This window comes from Carassius carassius, chromosome 31 (genome assembly GCF_963082965.1).
Source record: "Carassius carassius chromosome 31, fCarCar2.1, whole genome shotgun sequence".
Classification (NCBI taxonomy): Eukaryota; Metazoa; Chordata; class Actinopteri; order Cypriniformes; family Cyprinidae; genus Carassius; species Carassius carassius.
The window spans coordinates 18,993,863-19,011,315 of NC_081785.1; the positions used below are offsets into that span (position 1 = coordinate 18,993,863).

The 17,453-nt window shown below is 39.2% G+C and overlaps 1 protein-coding gene across 1 annotated transcript in view; it reads left to right on the forward strand.

Annotated features, from left to right (window-relative positions):
- The window catches only part of LOC132111712 (protein Daple-like), a 58,275-nt gene that overhangs the window by 34,095 nt on the left and 6,727 nt on the right, over positions 1 to 17,453 (forward strand). Inside the window, exons 12-26 of the mRNA XM_059519270.1 lie at positions 613 to 757; positions 1,597 to 1,778; positions 1,869 to 2,006; positions 2,109 to 3,179; positions 4,138 to 4,265; positions 5,358 to 5,499; positions 5,623 to 5,808; positions 5,929 to 6,090; positions 6,497 to 6,774; positions 8,819 to 8,962; positions 9,979 to 10,165; positions 10,354 to 10,499; positions 10,640 to 10,729; positions 10,859 to 11,130; positions 16,190 to 16,393. Of these exons, the coding sequence (XP_059375253.1) occupies positions 613 to 757; positions 1,597 to 1,778; positions 1,869 to 2,006; positions 2,109 to 3,179; positions 4,138 to 4,265; positions 5,358 to 5,499; positions 5,623 to 5,808; positions 5,929 to 6,090; positions 6,497 to 6,774; positions 8,819 to 8,962; positions 9,979 to 10,165; positions 10,354 to 10,499; positions 10,640 to 10,729; positions 10,859 to 11,130; positions 16,190 to 16,393 (3,475 nt within the window). The remainder of the gene's footprint in view (positions 1 to 612; positions 758 to 1,596; positions 1,779 to 1,868; positions 2,007 to 2,108; positions 3,180 to 4,137; positions 4,266 to 5,357; positions 5,500 to 5,622; positions 5,809 to 5,928; positions 6,091 to 6,496; positions 6,775 to 8,818; positions 8,963 to 9,978; positions 10,166 to 10,353; positions 10,500 to 10,639; positions 10,730 to 10,858; positions 11,131 to 16,189; positions 16,394 to 17,453) is intronic.

Sequence of the window (17,453 nt, forward strand, 5' to 3'; positions counted from 1 at the left end):
ACGCGGGACTCGAGACCGGCGGTGGGTCGCAGGTGTCACTGATTTGCCCAATCATTGCCGGCCTCACTCCTTGTTCCCACGTCCCTCGGCCCCGCCCCACTCGGCACATACCCCCATCGCCCCTTGCAGGCCGGGGGGTACCCACGAGACTGCGCTCTACTCCCCCCCCCCCTCCCTCCGGGGGGGACCGCTCACGGGAACCTGCGGGAACCTGGGGCCCTCGACGTACGGCACGACACCCCTCCGCCGCCCGGTAAATGGCGACGGCTCCTCCGGTTTTGGGCAGCCGGCAGGAGTCCCCCGTTCCCTGCTCCTCTGAATACCTTCACGGAGGCAGCAGGCTCCGGCCCCCTGGCGAACGGCGCCGACTCCTCCGCTCCCTCACGGACGGCAGCCGCCCCTCCATATCGTGGGCGGTCGGCAGCGAGCTCGCCCGTCCCCGGCAACTCGCTCCAGCCCACCGCCTAGAGCGTCCATGGCGGCACACTCCTCGCCAGCTCGATCATTTTTGTTTTGAAGTTGAAACATTTCAGAAAGCATCAAAATGAATCTGTGAATCAGTATTTTTTCATAGCCCCTAAAGTAATTTTTCCTGTTTTGGATGTGGTTTAGGACAGGGACAGTGATAAGAAACGTCTAGAGGAGTTGGTGGAGGAGAACATGTTGCTGGAGATCTCTCAGAAGCAAAGCATGAATGAGTCAGCTCACCTTGGCTGGGAACTGGAGCAACTGGCCAAGAACAATGAAGTCAACGAGAGTGAGTCCACCACAGCACTTTTACACAGAAGTTCAGTTTGAAACCTTCTGAGACATTCACTTTACTCTTGAACTTAGAATTTGAGTTTGTAATATGCTTTAGAAAATACAGCATAAAGAGTCAAACTTGGGTCATGTACTGTTGGCCTATTTTCTGCTTGTTGCTTATTTGTTTTAAGGACCCATCCCAATGCAAATATATTACCAACAGAGAATCTTGCCGTTTTTTTCATGCAAAGTGAACAAACGCTCATTTGCTGCTAATAGAGCTTTTGAATTTGAAGTTTCTAAAAACATAAGGCAAGCACAAATGGGAGATTTTTTTGGAGTTCATTAGTTGTCTTGGAAAAAAGTGGTTTCTGAAATATCTCTACCCTCAGGCTGTTTGTAAGCCGTTAGGTGTGTATATGTATTGTTTCGAGGGTAACGCTTGCATGACTCAGCATATGCCTGCTTGATGTTTGCCACTCACTCAGATTGCTCAAATCTCAAACGAGTATAAATGCTTACTACATAAATACAGTCTATACAAAATATATAAAACAAGATAAGTAAAAATTATAGTTGATTAAAAAATATATTTAAAAAATGTATATGCAAAGAGAACAGTTGGATTGCTAATGGCTGATGTAATACCTTTACAGTGGGGTTAAAATCTCAGACCATGTTTTTTTATTATTATTAATTATTATAAATTATTGGTAGATCTTGGCGCTGATGTGCTTCTATTAAAAAGGCACCATTTTTGGCTGATGCCCCTCAGCTGATCTGATCAGAATGCTGGACTCTTACTAATAAAGAGCTACATTGTTTTTTTTTTTTTTTCGTGTCTTACTACAGCCCGTAAGTCATTTGTGTTTGAGCTGAATGAGACCGCGTCTAGCCGACTGTTGAAGCTGGAGAAGGAGAACCAGTGCCTTCAGAGCACCATTCAGGAGTTGAGAGAGGCTTCCATACACATGGAAGAAGGTCAGCAGCACGCATTGGAACTGGAAAGAGAGAATCAGAGCCTCAGCAAGAAGGTACATCTAATTTCTGCATTTCCTTTGACTATTTACTAAGAGCCAGAATATTAAATGCTGATGAGATATTTTCTGTGTCGTGTGTTTTAGTTGGAGCGTCTACAGTCCCAGTTGGACCAAGAGAAGCAGACAACTCAGGACATGGAGAACCTTGGAGAAGAGCTGCTGACGGAGAAACGAAGACTGGAAAAAACTCTAGAGACAATTCAGGCAGATAAAGACAGACAGGTGAGAAATTTAAAGATGACCTAGCCAATGGTGTAGCATGATGGTCATAACATTAGATTAATTATTAATAAATGTCATTTGTTTGTATGTGTGGCCTATTAGATCTCTGAATTGGAGCAGGAGAAAGAGCACCTGACCCAGGCTATGAACTCCCTCCGGAAGCGTGCTCAAGTCAACAGTGAGGCTCGTGTGAGAGATGTGGAGACAGAAAACCGGGTCCTCCACCAGACCATCTCTGAAACAGGCAGTAAACTAGCTCGTCTGGAGGCTGAGAAACGACAGATGACTAAAGAGCTTGACTCTTTCTGTGAAAGAGGAGAGCGCTGCGAGGAGTTGGAAAGGGAGTTAGCACGTCTGGAGCGAGTCCGAGAACAGCTTCAGAGGGAAGCCGCCTCCTTGAAGATTGGAAGCGAACGCGCCGAGGCTCTGGAGCGTGAGAACGCTACTCTGGAACAAGACAATCGGCGGCTGAAGAAGCTGGCAGACACAGCGCAGAATGCCAGCCTGCGCTTGGCTGTTCTGCAGAAGGATCACCAGCAACTTGAGGAGGAGAACCTGGAGCAGCGACGTATGTTGGAAACCCTACGACCTGCTGCCGCTCGCCTGGCTCAATTACAGCAGGAACATGTCGAACTAGAGCGGGAACATGAGGAGATGTGCCGCACGTTGGAGGAGCTCCGCTCCCAAGCCAAGAGAAGTGAAAGACTAGAGAAAAACTACAGCAGTCTGAGCCAGGACAACCAACGGCTCCAGCAGACCCTGGACAACAGCGCCACCAAGATTCAAGGTCTGGAGGGCGAGCTGAAGCAGAATGAAGCAGAGATGAAAGATCTGCGGCGAGAGTTAGAGGGGTTGAGGCAGACGGTGACGTGGGCAGAAGCAGTGGAGAAAGAGAAGAGAGGAATGGAGCAGGAATTGGGCCAGGTGGAGAAGGAGAACAAGCAGCTGGAGAAGGAGACACGTAGGTTGAAGCAGCAGTTGGAGGTGAAGGAGACAGCGCTGGAAGAGAACTGCCTCAGGCTTGCCAGCATGGAGAAAGAAAGCACAGCTCTCAATAGAGAGCTGGTTCGCCTTAAAGAGGCTTCAGGGAGACTCAAAGAGCTGGAGAGAGAGAACAAAGACCTGCAGAAACAAGCCACCATAGATAAGAAGACTCTGGCCACACTAAGAGAGGTATGCCACAGTTAGTATGACTCAATTACATAAAAGATAGTCCATAAGGAAAAAATAAATATGAAAAAAATTGGATTTTAAATGTACCAAGTTCTTGTAAGTGTACTCTTTGTGTTCATTTTGGATTCATATGGTTTTGAAAAACATATTATTTTCAAGAAAAGTTTCAGTTTAAATTAAATGACTTTAAAATGTCATGTGGTGTAACCATCAAGTAAAAATTAATCATTATTTTATTAATAATCATTACATTTTTAATCAAAAAATAAATGTATTTGTAGGTTAAAAGTAGGTACGCTGTCACATCGATAATCAAAATAAAAGTTATTTGTTTACATGATATATGCTGTGTATATTTATCTGTAATATATAAATACATGCATACATACACATGATTTTTAAGAAATATTTACACCTATATATGTCTTTTTTTATTATATATAAATATATATTACGTATATTTCTTAAATATATACATATGTATTTATATATTACAGATTCATATACAAAGCACACATGCATTGGCATGTAAACACAAACTTTTATTTTGGATGCGATTGATTGCGATTATCGATTTGACAGCCCTAAGAATTAATATCATAAATCTTGTTTTTGAGGAGTTGCATCACACATTTTACAACCTGAACTAACCTTGCCTTTTCTTTAAAGGGTCAAATTATCTTATATATTAATTAAAATTTGCGATGTATCGTTAGTGACAGATAATTTCTTCTGTATTATGTCGTATGAAACCGATTAATGAAACTTGTTCAAAAAAAGTAGGGCGTTTTCTATCAGATCTGCAGATCTAAATGCAAGCTTGCAGTTGATTTCAAAGTACTAAATGATTGGAAAATTTCAGCATAGGTCACCAAACACCAAGTCTGTTGATGTAGAGTACTTGAAGATCAAATTATGACATTATGATTTAAAAATCTAGTCATATTTTGTTGTGCAGGAGCTGGTGAATGAGAAATTGAGGGTGCAGCAGCAGTGTAATGAACTAGAGAAGTTGAGCCACGAGCTGGAGAAGATCGGCTTGAAACGAGAGAAACTCCTGCAGGAAGAACACAGCTGGGAGGACAAGTGAGTGAGATTTAAGAAAATGATCTGTCATATCTTTTCTCAGCTTTAGAGATCATTGGTAGTGAGTAAGTACAAAGTGTTGTAAGATCCTATAAAGTGTCTTGTTTTATCTGGACGCTGCTCTCTCAAAGCTGTAGCAGGTGAGGTGCTGCTAAAGTTGTAGACATATTTGTTTCCGTCTCTTATACTGTACGTCATCACCACTTGTCTCCACTGTCTGTTCTTCCTCTCATGGCAAGTGTTGGGGTTAGCATGTTATAAGTAACATGCGTACATTCAGATTATAAGTGACGGATAAAGTAACACATTGCTTTTTGAACGTACACTGTAAAATAGACTTGAGAAAACACAATTCAAAACGAACATACTTCGCCTATGTAATGGAATGATGTAGTAAATGACTTTTATGAGGAGAGTTAAGTACTAATGTAAGAATTTTAAAAAGTAGTTTCCCCAACACTGTTCATTGCCTTATAATCAGAGTCTAAGTGCATGCTATTTTTAGTGTGTTGTGGTCAAGCAGGAGCCTTGCAGTGTTTAGTGTTGTGTTTATAATAGTTTTTTTTTATATTGAGGCCACAGTATGAAGTAATTACAGGCCTGACTCTTAACATATACTGTAGTCCAGTTTTAATTGTTTTCACTGAAATGCTCCCTAAAGAGGGATTAGTAGTGAAGTGTTCATCTTTCGCAACAAGGAAATAGACTCTCTCTCTCTCTCTCCCCCACCTCTAACGCCTTTATTGTGGTGAGTGTTATTCTTTTGAAGTTAGATCAAAAGAAGCACACGTGACAGAATGTGAACTGAATCATTTCTCACCAGCTTATAGTGTCATAAAACGCTAGCTGTTGCTGATCACTTAATGTTTAAAGAAATTTACTACCAAGAGACACATTCCACTGTGCTCAGTAAACCATCCAAGAGGGGGTGTGTGTGTGTGTGTGTGTGTGTGTGTGTGTGTATGCATGTTTCCTCAAAAGACTTTTAATACTCACTAGGTTGTCTGCCGCTATTATCCAAGAAAGATCTCACTCTTTTTAGATTGAAGATTGAAATCTAATATACAGAGATTCCACTTTCTCACCCTTTAGTAAATATAAAATCCTGGAGACAAAGATTGAGTCCGCACTGAAGAAGACTCTGGATCTGAGAGAGGAGAAGATCCAGAGCCTGGAGTCCCGGCTGGAGGAGAGCAGCAGCTTAAACCAGCAACTTCGCACTGAACTCTCCACTGTACGTCCACGCTTTCTCAAACCACAATTATGCATGTACATGTCAAAACAAAGAAGGTTGGGGAGGTGTCTGATTTGTTGAATCTTAAATCAGGCCCGTTTTTTTCTGATCTGTCCTCACCAGGTGAAAAAGAACCTGGAGGCCCTCAAGCAAAGGCAAGAGGAAGAGGCAGCTCACTCTGAGATTTCCCAGCAGTCTTTGGGGCAGGATAGATTGGGGCTAAATAAAGAGAAGTGGGAGATGGAGCATAGGGAGGCCACAGCTGAACTGCTCAAACTGAAGGACCGACTAATCGATGTTGAGAAGAATGTAAGACGGCATATTTACTTTCAGCCTTGTGGATTTATTTGTAATTTTTTTTACAAATTAAACTTCGAATACCTGCTAGTTTATTTGTGCACTGACATAATTCAACTGTGACCTTCCCAGAATGCTGCCCTGCAGACAGAGAAAGATCTTCTGAAGGAGCAACTGAAGCAGTTAGATTCCCAGAATGCACAGCTCAACGCACAAACACTAGCTCTGCAGAAACAGGCAGCGTCTCTACAAGAACACAACACTTCTCTTCATAAAGAAACCGCTAAACTACAGGTAGAGTATACAAAACATCGCTGTTTTGTATCGCTTAAAGGGATTGTTTGCCCAAAAATAAATTTGGGTTTTTATTTACTCACTGTCATGTCATTTCAAACCCCTAATGAATTCTTTACTACAAGGAATACAAAATATTTAAATTAAATTAAATATATTTTGTTTTATTTTATTTTTACAGGAGAAGAGTTAAATAGCCCTTTTATTTTTTATTTTTTTAATTGGAGAATAGAGGAAGAGTTAAATAACCCTTTTATTTTATTTTATCGGAGAATAGAGGTAGAGTTAACCTTTTTACCTTGCATATATACTTTTTAAATTTATGTTTAATGCGATATTATGAAAGCTTAAAATATACAAAACAAAATCAATAAACTTCCAGTTTTCACTTTTATTTTGTTGTCAGGTGGAAAATTCGACACTAAGCTCCCAGAGCTCATCTCTCATGGCTCAGTACGGAGCTTTACAGGCCCAGCTACAAACTCTGGAGTCCGAGTCTGAGACCCTTCAGAAACAGCGCGAGGAGGCGTGTGCGGCCCGTGACCGATTCACGCAGGACCACGAGCGCCTGCTTGCTGTGCACGAAAGGCAGGCGACGGAGTACGAGCAGCTCATGACCCGACACGCAGAACTGAAGAGCAACCAGAGAGCACTGGAACAAGAACACCGCACACTGGAGAGCAAGTCAGTTCCTCTCCAGCTCAATCAGCCCTCTGCCATCCAGATTTTCTTCAAAAATATATAATAAAAACTAGCATGTAATATATTGCATATCACCTACTTCTTTTAAGGAGCATGTCGTCATCAATTGGAAATGCCAAAATGAAAAACATATCCACTAATGAAGGACATATCCAATAAGAATCCTTCACATTTAGCCTCTTTTTCTGTAGTAGTTGACACAGTACGTGACCTTTGTTGAGTTATTGATCCCTTCCACATGTGGCAGCTTCTATATCTTTCTGTCTCCCTGAGGAGGTTGTAACAATAAAGAGTAATGAACTATGTCTGGTCTAAGTGGAGTCGCCACAGTGACCCTCACACTATTAGGACCGCTGACAGTGACAGAGACCTTGAGAGATAGAGGGCACTTAAAGGAACAGTTCACCCAAAAATAAAAATCTGTCAATGATATTATGCGTAATAATATTTTGAAGAATTTTGGTAACCAAACAGTTTTAGTTGCCATTGACTGCAACTGTATGGACAAAAATGTAAGTCAGTGGGAACTGAAACTGCTTTGTTGTAAACATTCCTTAAAAAAAATCCACAGAAGAAAGTCACACAATTTGTAAAAATAGTCTTTGTCTTAAACAGATGATTCTGGACTAGGATTTTTTTTTTTAACTATACGCTAATGTTTTTGATAACATTTATAGCCATTAAGGCCTGACTTATCCTGCAATATAGTTTTTGAATGTAAGGTTTCAGTGGTGTTGCTAAAGAAACAACCCCACTGGGAGTCTGAATGGACTTTAGAGGTGGGTCACAATGGAAAATGGCCCTTATTTTTAGCTGCTCACATTAGATACTAATGAGCGCAAACACAACAACTGTCACACTCATTTTCCCATGGTGCAATGTGGAAAATTGTGCCTTTTGTTAGAGACAGGAAAAACATGGTTCTGTTTGCCTTCATATAGTTTTATACAGTCTCTTGTACTCATGAATAATGCAGTAGTGTGTCTCTGGGGGCCTCAGCTGAGGGGTTCAGCAGATGGCTGTCAGGGCCCCAATCAGCTGTAATCTCCAGCACTCCACATGTCACACACACTTAATTTCCTAATTACTATTATTTATTTAAATAAGCACCATCCATTTACAAGACAGACTTTTTGGGAGGAGTGTTGGAATATGAAACAGGTTCCCAGACTCATTGTCTGCGTAAACCCCTGTGACTTATTACTTACTTGAAATACCCCCTATGATTTTAATCATGTTAATCTTTCAATAAATAATGTAACATCTCCACAAATAATTAAAAAGAAGAAATAGATTCTGGAGAAGTGATGAGAAACCTTTTCTGGTTCATAAAAATTAATAAAATGGCTCACCACACATGCACATTTAAATGATCAAATAAAGTGAAATGATAATAATGAAAATTCATTTTGGAAACGGTCTTCTTAAGTGTGTTTTGTGTGTGTGTGTGTGTGTGTGTGTTTGGTTTAGTGTTTACATTTAAAAATTTTTTTTAATAATTTACTATATTGAATTTAATGTATTTGATTTATTTCCAGTCGTTTTAAATAATTTCTTATAATATAAAATATATTAATATAGGTTTTGTTTGTTTTTAATACATTATTTAATTTGCCATTGTCAGTTCCATCAGTACTCTCTAGGGGTTTGTGAATGTGAAGCCCCGATGCTCTTTTGTCATGATAGATGCCATCTTTAATTTGATGGAAATTAAAATTATATTCTGATGGATAGAGGTACTGTATAGTAGTTCTCTCTGGTTTGAGGTCCTAGGCCATGTTTAGTTGTTAAAATGTGTGTTTTTGTATTTTATTTGGAAAGACATTTTGAGTGTTTCATTGGCTGTACTGCTGGTCAGCCTCATTTACATTGACAATGGTATAAAATTAAAAATAGTCTTTCTTGGCCTCGTTGAAGATCAGTGGGGAACTACACTTGTTTCCTTATCTTCCTGGATCATGTGACTTGAATGTGTTCTAGAGAAATGTTTAGTAAGAATCACTGTATGTACATTTGTGTTGCACAGATACACGGTTCTCCTGAAGCAGAAGGAGGCTATGGAGGCACTGGAGGCATCTCTACACAGGGACAGGGAGAGTCTGGGAGAGGAAATTCACAAGAACACTCTTATCCTGGGGGAGAACCGCAGTTTGAGAGAAGAAGTAGACAGGTTAGAGACTCTTTTTAGCAACAACAAACACTCAGTAGTCAGCATGAGGTGAAGTATTCATGTTAAATATGTACTGCCCTCCGCTGGCTAGAGTAGACTACAACATTCAACACTAGAGCAGAAGTAAAAGCTTAAATGGATGCACAGTATGTCATTACCACATCATTGCGTATTTATTATTGACATTGTTCATTGGTACTATTAATAGTTGTTTTCTTTTTATTCATTAATGCTAAAAGATTAAATGATGTAAATATAACATATATAAACAATTACTTTTATACTGTAGGGTACAAGGGGGCTGAAGGCACTTTTGGCTTTCTACTCCTTTAAACCACTAGATGGCACAAAAGAAATCACCTACAGTATAGGCACAGTAACTAAGAAAATAATAAAAAGCTGGCTGATTTTTCCATTTTTATTGACATGACATGGTTAGAGTTGGTGTCCACTTCTGAGATAATCACTATATTTATAATGAAACCAGTATGTTTTAAAATATAATGTTAATGAACAATCATATTTATTGTTTGCTACTGTGAAGCTATATTAAATTATATCTCCTTCAATCCTTTTCAGAATCTTTACTGTTTTTACACGATTTCACACAAAATCTGTGGCTCCATGTATGTTCAATAAAAACATATTATATATATATATATATATATAAAAATAAACACACACACACACACACACATAAATATATATATATATATATATTTGTTTTTTTAATGTATGTCTGATGTATATATATATAAAAAATATATATATATTAAAAAAAAAAATATATATATATATATATATATATATACACACATAGTTTTTTTTTTATTATTATTATTAATTTATATTAATTTTTTTTTTTTTTTCATTATGAGAGTAGTGAAAAAAAGCAAAGTTTTCTTAAGGTGTGCCTTTAGCCCGGTTGTACCCTAAGTATTTTAGACATTTTATTTGGGTAAAATAAGCAACACACACAACTGATATTGTCTAAGCCTCTGTCTGTGTGCCTGCAGACTGACACAGACACACTTGCAGCTGAGACAGGAGTATGACAGCCTACAACTTCAGACCAAAGAACTGAAGACCTCTCTGAACGAGTCCCAGCTGGACCTGAACCGCTGGCAGGCGCGCTATGACCAACTGAAAGAGCAGCATCAGGGCCTAGACATCTCCATGACCAAACTGGACAACCACTGTGAGGTGAGAGAGACCTTGTAAAAGGAAATAACTGAAACTGGAAACACAGTCTGCTTCTACCGAGAACCTATGACTGTTATGGCCGTGATGTATTATACAGTCGACAGGCGAGACTAGATATTGATTTCTGGCCCTGATACTGATTATTTTCCGCATCTAGCACTAAGATATCATTCTTTCTCTCAATTTAGCTGCTAACTCGTTTGAAAGGAAACTTGGAAGAGGAAAACCATCATCTTCTCAGTCAGATCCAGATGCTCAGCCAACAAAATCAGACCCTTCTAGAGAGAACCATGGAGAGCAAAGAACTTTACCACGAAGAGCAGAAACAGTACATGTGAGCAGTGTGTCACAGGAAAAAAATAACCTGTTGTTGAAGCTATAAAACTGAAATTTCTAAATAAAATATTAGCTGATTAGAATAGCTCATTGGGATGAATTTGTCATACTTTTGTTTTTCATTGTTTTCTCTTATAGAGATAAGCTGAATTCTTTACGACGACAGAAGGAGAAATTGGAGGAGAAGATCATGGACCAGTATAAGTTCTATGACCCGACTCCTAAAAAGTGAGGAATCTGTACTGATCAAGCCCGAATAAACTGCACTTTTAGGGCTATTTGTCTAGTGTAACTTCTTTTTCGTATGAAGTTTGAATACAAAAGGATGTTTTGACATTTCTTTTTTCTCTAACACAGGAGCAGGCATTGGGCTGGAGCCAAAGCAATAGTGAAATTCATCAAACCTAAGAAAGAAAGTCAACGAGAACGGACTGATGCACCACTTGAGAGAATCCGAAGCGCTCCAGACATCCCTCTGCCGGAGATCCCCACATGTATAGACTGTCCCGAGAGCACACCACCACTGCCCCCCAGACAGTCCCGCCTCAGCGTGGACTCCATGAACAATCACTCCGCAGAGGAGAATCATATACAGTCCCCAACCCTTTCACCTGCCCTCAACGGCCGAGGTGAGAAATACTGTCACAGAGCTAAAGTATTATATAAAGCATAGTTTACTTCAAAATGAGAATACTGTCATTTACTCTGCCTCTATGTCTTTCTTCTGTGGAACACAAGAGAAGATATTTTGAGAAATTCCTTGTCTTTTTTTCCCCTCTTATACAATGGTATCAAAACTGTTTGGTTACCAAAATTCTTCCATATATCTTCTTTCGTGTTCCACAGAAGAAAGAAGTTCAGACAGGTTTGGAATGACAAGAAATGACAAGTTTTTTTGTGTGTGAACTATCTCTTTAGGTCTGCACTGCATTGTTTTTTACTTGGAAATTATATACTGAGGAGATTGTACCATAATAGATAAGTGGAATAAGGTGAATTGCTATAATATTAATAGTGAATTGCACTAGAGTCCATATGAAACTCAATACTCAAGATGCCTATTTTAAAGTGACTTTGGGGTCTTGGTCCCGAGGTCAGAAAACCACTTTCACACCAACCAAATGGCTTCAGGTCTTCACTAAAAGCTGAAATCAGCACAAAAACACAAATCAAACACATCTGAGTTGCAGTAAACTAGCTTTAGTGTGCATCAGCTATCTGTCTTTTCCACTAGGGGGCGCCAAGAGACTCTTTTTTACAGGGTTACTGTAATTACAACTTTATTTCCTCCTGACATCCACTCAGTGAACTAATCCCACTGTAAATTTCCAATTTCAGTCTATAATTTCTCAGCTTTCCAAGTAATAATACTTTTTTTTCCTAGTTTCACTATACATTGCATGGCCAAAATAATCTTTAAAGGGAACCTCGGGGCTTCATTCTTCATGAATCATAAATCTAGCCATTTTTTTAATCTCTGAACCATCATTTCTTCTCTTCCACTGACTCTCTGAACTCTCTCCCTGTCTGTGTATCTGTCTGTACATTAACCCTCACACACTCCAGCCCCTCCAGCAGCGAAGCGTTTCCTCTTTCTCAGGAGCAAGAGCCAGGAGAAAATGCGAGTTCAGGGGACGCCGTCGCCCTCTCGAAGATCCATTACCAGACGCCTTCGCTTCTGGGCCTCATCTGACAACCTTGTTCCCTGTTCCCCCACCGAGCCTTTTTCACATATTGGCCATTTCTAACACTTCATCCTTTCCATCATCATCACAGCTGCTTACCTCATCATTGCTCTTCCCATGGACCATTATTAATTTTTCTTTTTAAAAAAGCATCAAGCTCGTCTTATTAGGTACCAATATCACTCTGATCTAAATGCTGAAAGAAAGAAACACAATAGATTTTCCTGTCACTCTCACCACCACAGGCCCACAGTGCTAAATCAAAATGAAGAAACACACACACACTCGCACAACACACACCTTGCAAGACATATAAATGCTCTGGGACCAGGCTGCTGGACTCTGAATGCAACCCTGCAGTAAGTAATGTGTATTTAACCGAGCAAAATGCAGTCAGCTTTGTGCTTGCCATGAAAAACGGGGCTTGAATTTCAGCGGTGCTTGAATTCCCACAGTTTCCACGCTTGTAACTGGAAATTCCCACAAATCTTTCAGCATGAAAGACGCTCGGGACAGCTGACATAGTGCATCGTTTGCACGTGCTTCTGAGTCTTACGATTGGAAACACTCAAGTGCTCGATTCAGTACTTGCGCGCTCTCTTTGAGACCTCTTTCTGTGAGCTCGCACCCAAAGCGTGCGCACATAGAGCGCATCTTGAGAGCGCGTGACTACAGAATGAAGTTGTGTTGCGTCTCATTGAGTGTAAACGGTCAAATACATTCAAAATTGTCAAAATGCCCATCTCGATGAGTCTTCACGTAAACAGTCGATTTATACTAAACAGTTGGGAAACAACACTTGTATAACAGTTAGATCCGTACTCGAGGTCTTAAAGAGACAGCAACCCAAATAAACCTGCTGCTTATTTATACATTGAAGACCAACCAGTGTTATTTTAAAGTTAAAAATATTTTTTCGTTTCTGTGGTATTTCTGAATTTATACCTACCTGACAAACACAGCTAACTTTATATTGTTTTTGTTTGTGCCATTGCTTGTCATTTATCTATTCTTATTTTATTACTGACTGTTTACTGGTCTTTTTTTAGTTAAAATAAATTCAATTCAGAGTTTGAAATCAAAGTTCTTTTTAAGTATCTTCCTCACAATACAAATATGAATCAACAACATTAGAAACTGTAAAACAGTTACACTGGGTGATGAAACCTTTTTGTTGGAGGATTGTAGTTAAAAGTATGTTTAAAAATGACCCTAACTCCTTCCTCAAATTACCCCACCCCATAAGAGCAACCTAAAGGGGGAATCCCCCCATTTTCCAAACGAAATTCAAGCCCTGAGAAATGTGTGTGTGATATTGCTCACGCTGAATAAGGTGGGCTGATGTGACCACAGTTGCTGCCTGCAGTCAATAGTAATCAAATGAAGTGCATGCATACAGACAGAGATTAAATGAGAAAGAAGTGACAACTTAGATTTATGCTGTGTGTATTGATGTGTGGCTTGTGAACTTGAATTGCTTAAGGTTTGCTCTCTTTCTCTGTAAGTCCACTGTGTGTTATGTGCATGCGACTGTTTTGGAGTGTTTATATGCAAATCAGATAGACTTGGCTGAGATCCATTGATTTTTATGTAGGGCACATTACTTCCAAAACCGATTCTTGGGGATCGGGACGTTGGTTTGTCCTATAATCACCATTCTTAGGACAGCAATAGGTATCTTAATTGTATTTAGATTTACATGAAGATGTAAAGTGCCTTTATCGTGCGACATACAGAAGGAAAACCTCAATGCCAAAACGAAAATTATTTCTGATGTGAAACGGATGTTCACAACTTTTTTTTCCTTTGACTGGTTTTGTATTTCCTCATCTATTTTGTTTTATATATTCTAAAAATGATGCAGAAATACTCAGAATAGCCTAGCAGTTTGCATATTGAGATGTGGTGCACACACACACAATGCTTGTTCTAATTTGGTATTGAGTTAGAGTATGATGCTCATATAGACAATGTGTGTTTGAGTCTGACTTTTGACATTTCCCCTTCTCATTTCTGTCATTAAAAAAGAAAATAGAGTTGCTTAAAGGAGCAAAAGCAACTTAGTGGTTTGCACATGCACTCCGACACGTTGCACCCAGACACATCAGCAAGTTATCCACAAAACTCTTCACACAGTGAAGACAGACCAATTTTTGCACATGCTTACAAATTCTTTTTAAAATCCAAGTTCAAAACCTGACAGAATACAAAACTGGAAAAGGCAGCAGCTTGCAATATTTCTATAGAATTAAAATACTGAAATATATTGAATTATATTTGCTAGTTTTGGAAGAAGTTGATTTGAGAGAAGTGTTTTGGTAGTTTTCGTGCCTAGTGGATATGTAATTAACTGCTGTGCTAAGCTGAGAGTTTGTGTGGAGAAATGTGTGAAGAGTTTAGGAAAAAGTGAGTATTGAGAAATGTCCTAGCAAATGTAAAGCCTAAAAAATGATCTAGAATTACTCTTATCAGTAGTTTAGCACATGCATTTTGATGCATTGAGCCATGGTGCTCATATAGAGTAGATGATGCACATTAAAGTCTGGTTTGTGACGTTTCCCATTTCATTTTGACATTAAAAGTGGAACAAAGAACAAAACACTCTTGAAAAAGTGACCTATGTATTGAGAAATGTGTTCTACCAATTGCAAGGTCACTCAATGTAAATGTACTCTACATTGAGTCATGATGTTTATACAGACAATGCATCTTTGAGTCTGGCTTGCAAAATTTCCCTTCTTATTTATATATACTTATACATTTAGCAGACGATTTTATCCAAACTGACTTACAGTGCATTCAGGCTACACATTATATCAAACCCACAACCTTTTGTGCTGCTAACGCAATGCTCTACCACTGAGCCAAAGGAACACATATAGAACCACTCTTGATGATTTTTCAGGCAGTTACAGAAACGACTTTTTCATAGAAACTCTGCTTTTATAAATCATGTGAGGGATCGTTTCCAGCATGACTCTAATAAAGAGAATCTCACGGAGCACCAGAGAGTTCCAGCTGGTGTTTTAGTTTGGCCACAGCAGTCAAGCTTGAAGGAATGTTTGGGGTGCAATACAAGTTGAACTCTATCAATAGCATTTGTGGCATGATGTCAGTTCAATAATAATAATAATAATAAAAAGAATATGACTTGTTCTTCAATTTGTAAAAGCAAACAAAATTCATGTTTACAGTTATATCTGTGTCTGTGGGGCAAGACATTGCACCAGACTGTATGTTGAAATGTGAACTTGTGGCTATGTCTAGACTATAGCCACAAGACTTAAAATGATAAAATCATTCACTCACCCTGACCCAAACCTGTATGAGTTTCTGCCTTCAACTGAACACAAAAGAAGATATTTTGAAGAATGTTGATAACCAAACCAGATGCTTGTAGTATTTGGCTTCCATAGTATGGAGATGGTACCATTCAAGTCAGTGGAGACCAGAGAGTAGAAGGTAATTCATACAGGTTTGGAACAACATGAGGGTGAGTAAACTAATGAAATTTTCATCTTCCCTAAGATATGATTCAATATCATTCAAGTTTTTGTACAATCTTTCAACTTTTGCATGACAAGTCCAGTGACCTTTGGATGTTGAATATAATTGTAATATTTATATGGATCATAATAAGACAATTTTGTCACCTTTACATCTCAACTAACATATTTTTGTATGAAATAACAATTAATAAGAAAACACTTGCCCTATAAATATTCAGTGTAGGAGTATAACTGAAACCAAGTATGAGTCACAGATGCTGCTGATAGAGCTTGACTTTGTATTGAACCTGGAATGCTCGTTTAACTGTCTAACTCCTGCTTAAGTGTTTTTGAAGTTGATTTATTTTACTAACACATGCTTGTGCTTTTGCCCTGACACCTTCTCCTATGCAGGTGCCTGCAGCGTCACTGGAGCCCAGCAGCAGCGCTTGCATTGCACATGTTTTGTATGCACTCGCAGATACTGACCTTTTCTCTTGATAATTTTGTTTAAGTGTTGAACGACAGTGGAGGGAGAGGAAGAGAGGGCTATCGCTCAGTAGGGGGCAGTAGTGAGAGCATGAACGGGTATGAAGAACTGGTCCGGTGGCGGGGCCAAGAGCCAGGAGCCACCTGTTCAACTCCACTGAGCTACAACTCCCACAGTGCACCAGGCTACAAGTCGCCCTCTAGCATGCGTCCAGGACGCCGGCCAAAGGGTAACTCTAAATTATGCAGTTTAGTAGGCTACATGTCAGCAGCCTTGAGCCTCAAATGACAAACCATGTTCATTCTACCATGTTTGCTAGTAAATTTATTCATCTTCGGAGACACTTTATGATTTACCAGTGTTTTATTGTATTGAAATGGCAGCAGACTTTTAGTTTTCACTAATAAAGGAATATTTTGGGTCTCAACACAAAGGGATAGTTCCCCTGGAAATTAATATTCTGTATCAAAGTTTAAATATACAAAACATTTCAACTAATATACATAGGATATATACAACCCGAATTCCGGAAAAGTTGGGACGTTTTTTTAAATTTTAATAAAATGAAAACTATGAAAACTAAAATGAATTTCAAATCACATGAGCCAATATTTTATTCACAATAGAACATAGATAACGTAGCAAATGTTTAAACTGAGAAATTTTACACTTTTATCCACTTAATTAGCTCATTTAAAATTTAATGCCTGCTACAGGTCTCAAAAAAGTTGGCACCGGGGCAACAAATGGCTAAAAAAGCAAGCAGTTTTGAAAAGATTCAGCTGGGAGAACATCTAGTGACTAATTAAGTTAATTGATATCAGGTCTGTAACATGATATTTCAAAGTGGAATAGTGTTTTATGGTCAGACGAGTCCAAATGTGACATTCTTGTTGGAAATCACGGACGCCGTGTCCTCCGGGCTAAAGAGGAGGGAGACCTTCCAGCATGTTATCAGCGTTCAGTTCAAAAGCCAGCATCATTGATGGTATGGGGGTGCATAAGTGCATACGGTATGGGCAGCTTGCATGTTTTGGAAGGCTCTGTGAATGCTGAAAGGTATATAAAGGTTTTAGAGCAACATATGCTCATAATTAGAATCAGTCATAATTAGGCTGCACGACTGAATTTTGAACTGGTAAACGACAAACTGATCACAGAACAGGTTTGTAAAGCTTTAAATGTTAACTGTTAAAAAGCAATGTTATCAGCTTTTACGACTAAACATTTGCAAACAACATTGTACTGGAGAATCTGCACAAATGAAAGTCTTAGGGGCCGCTCTCAAA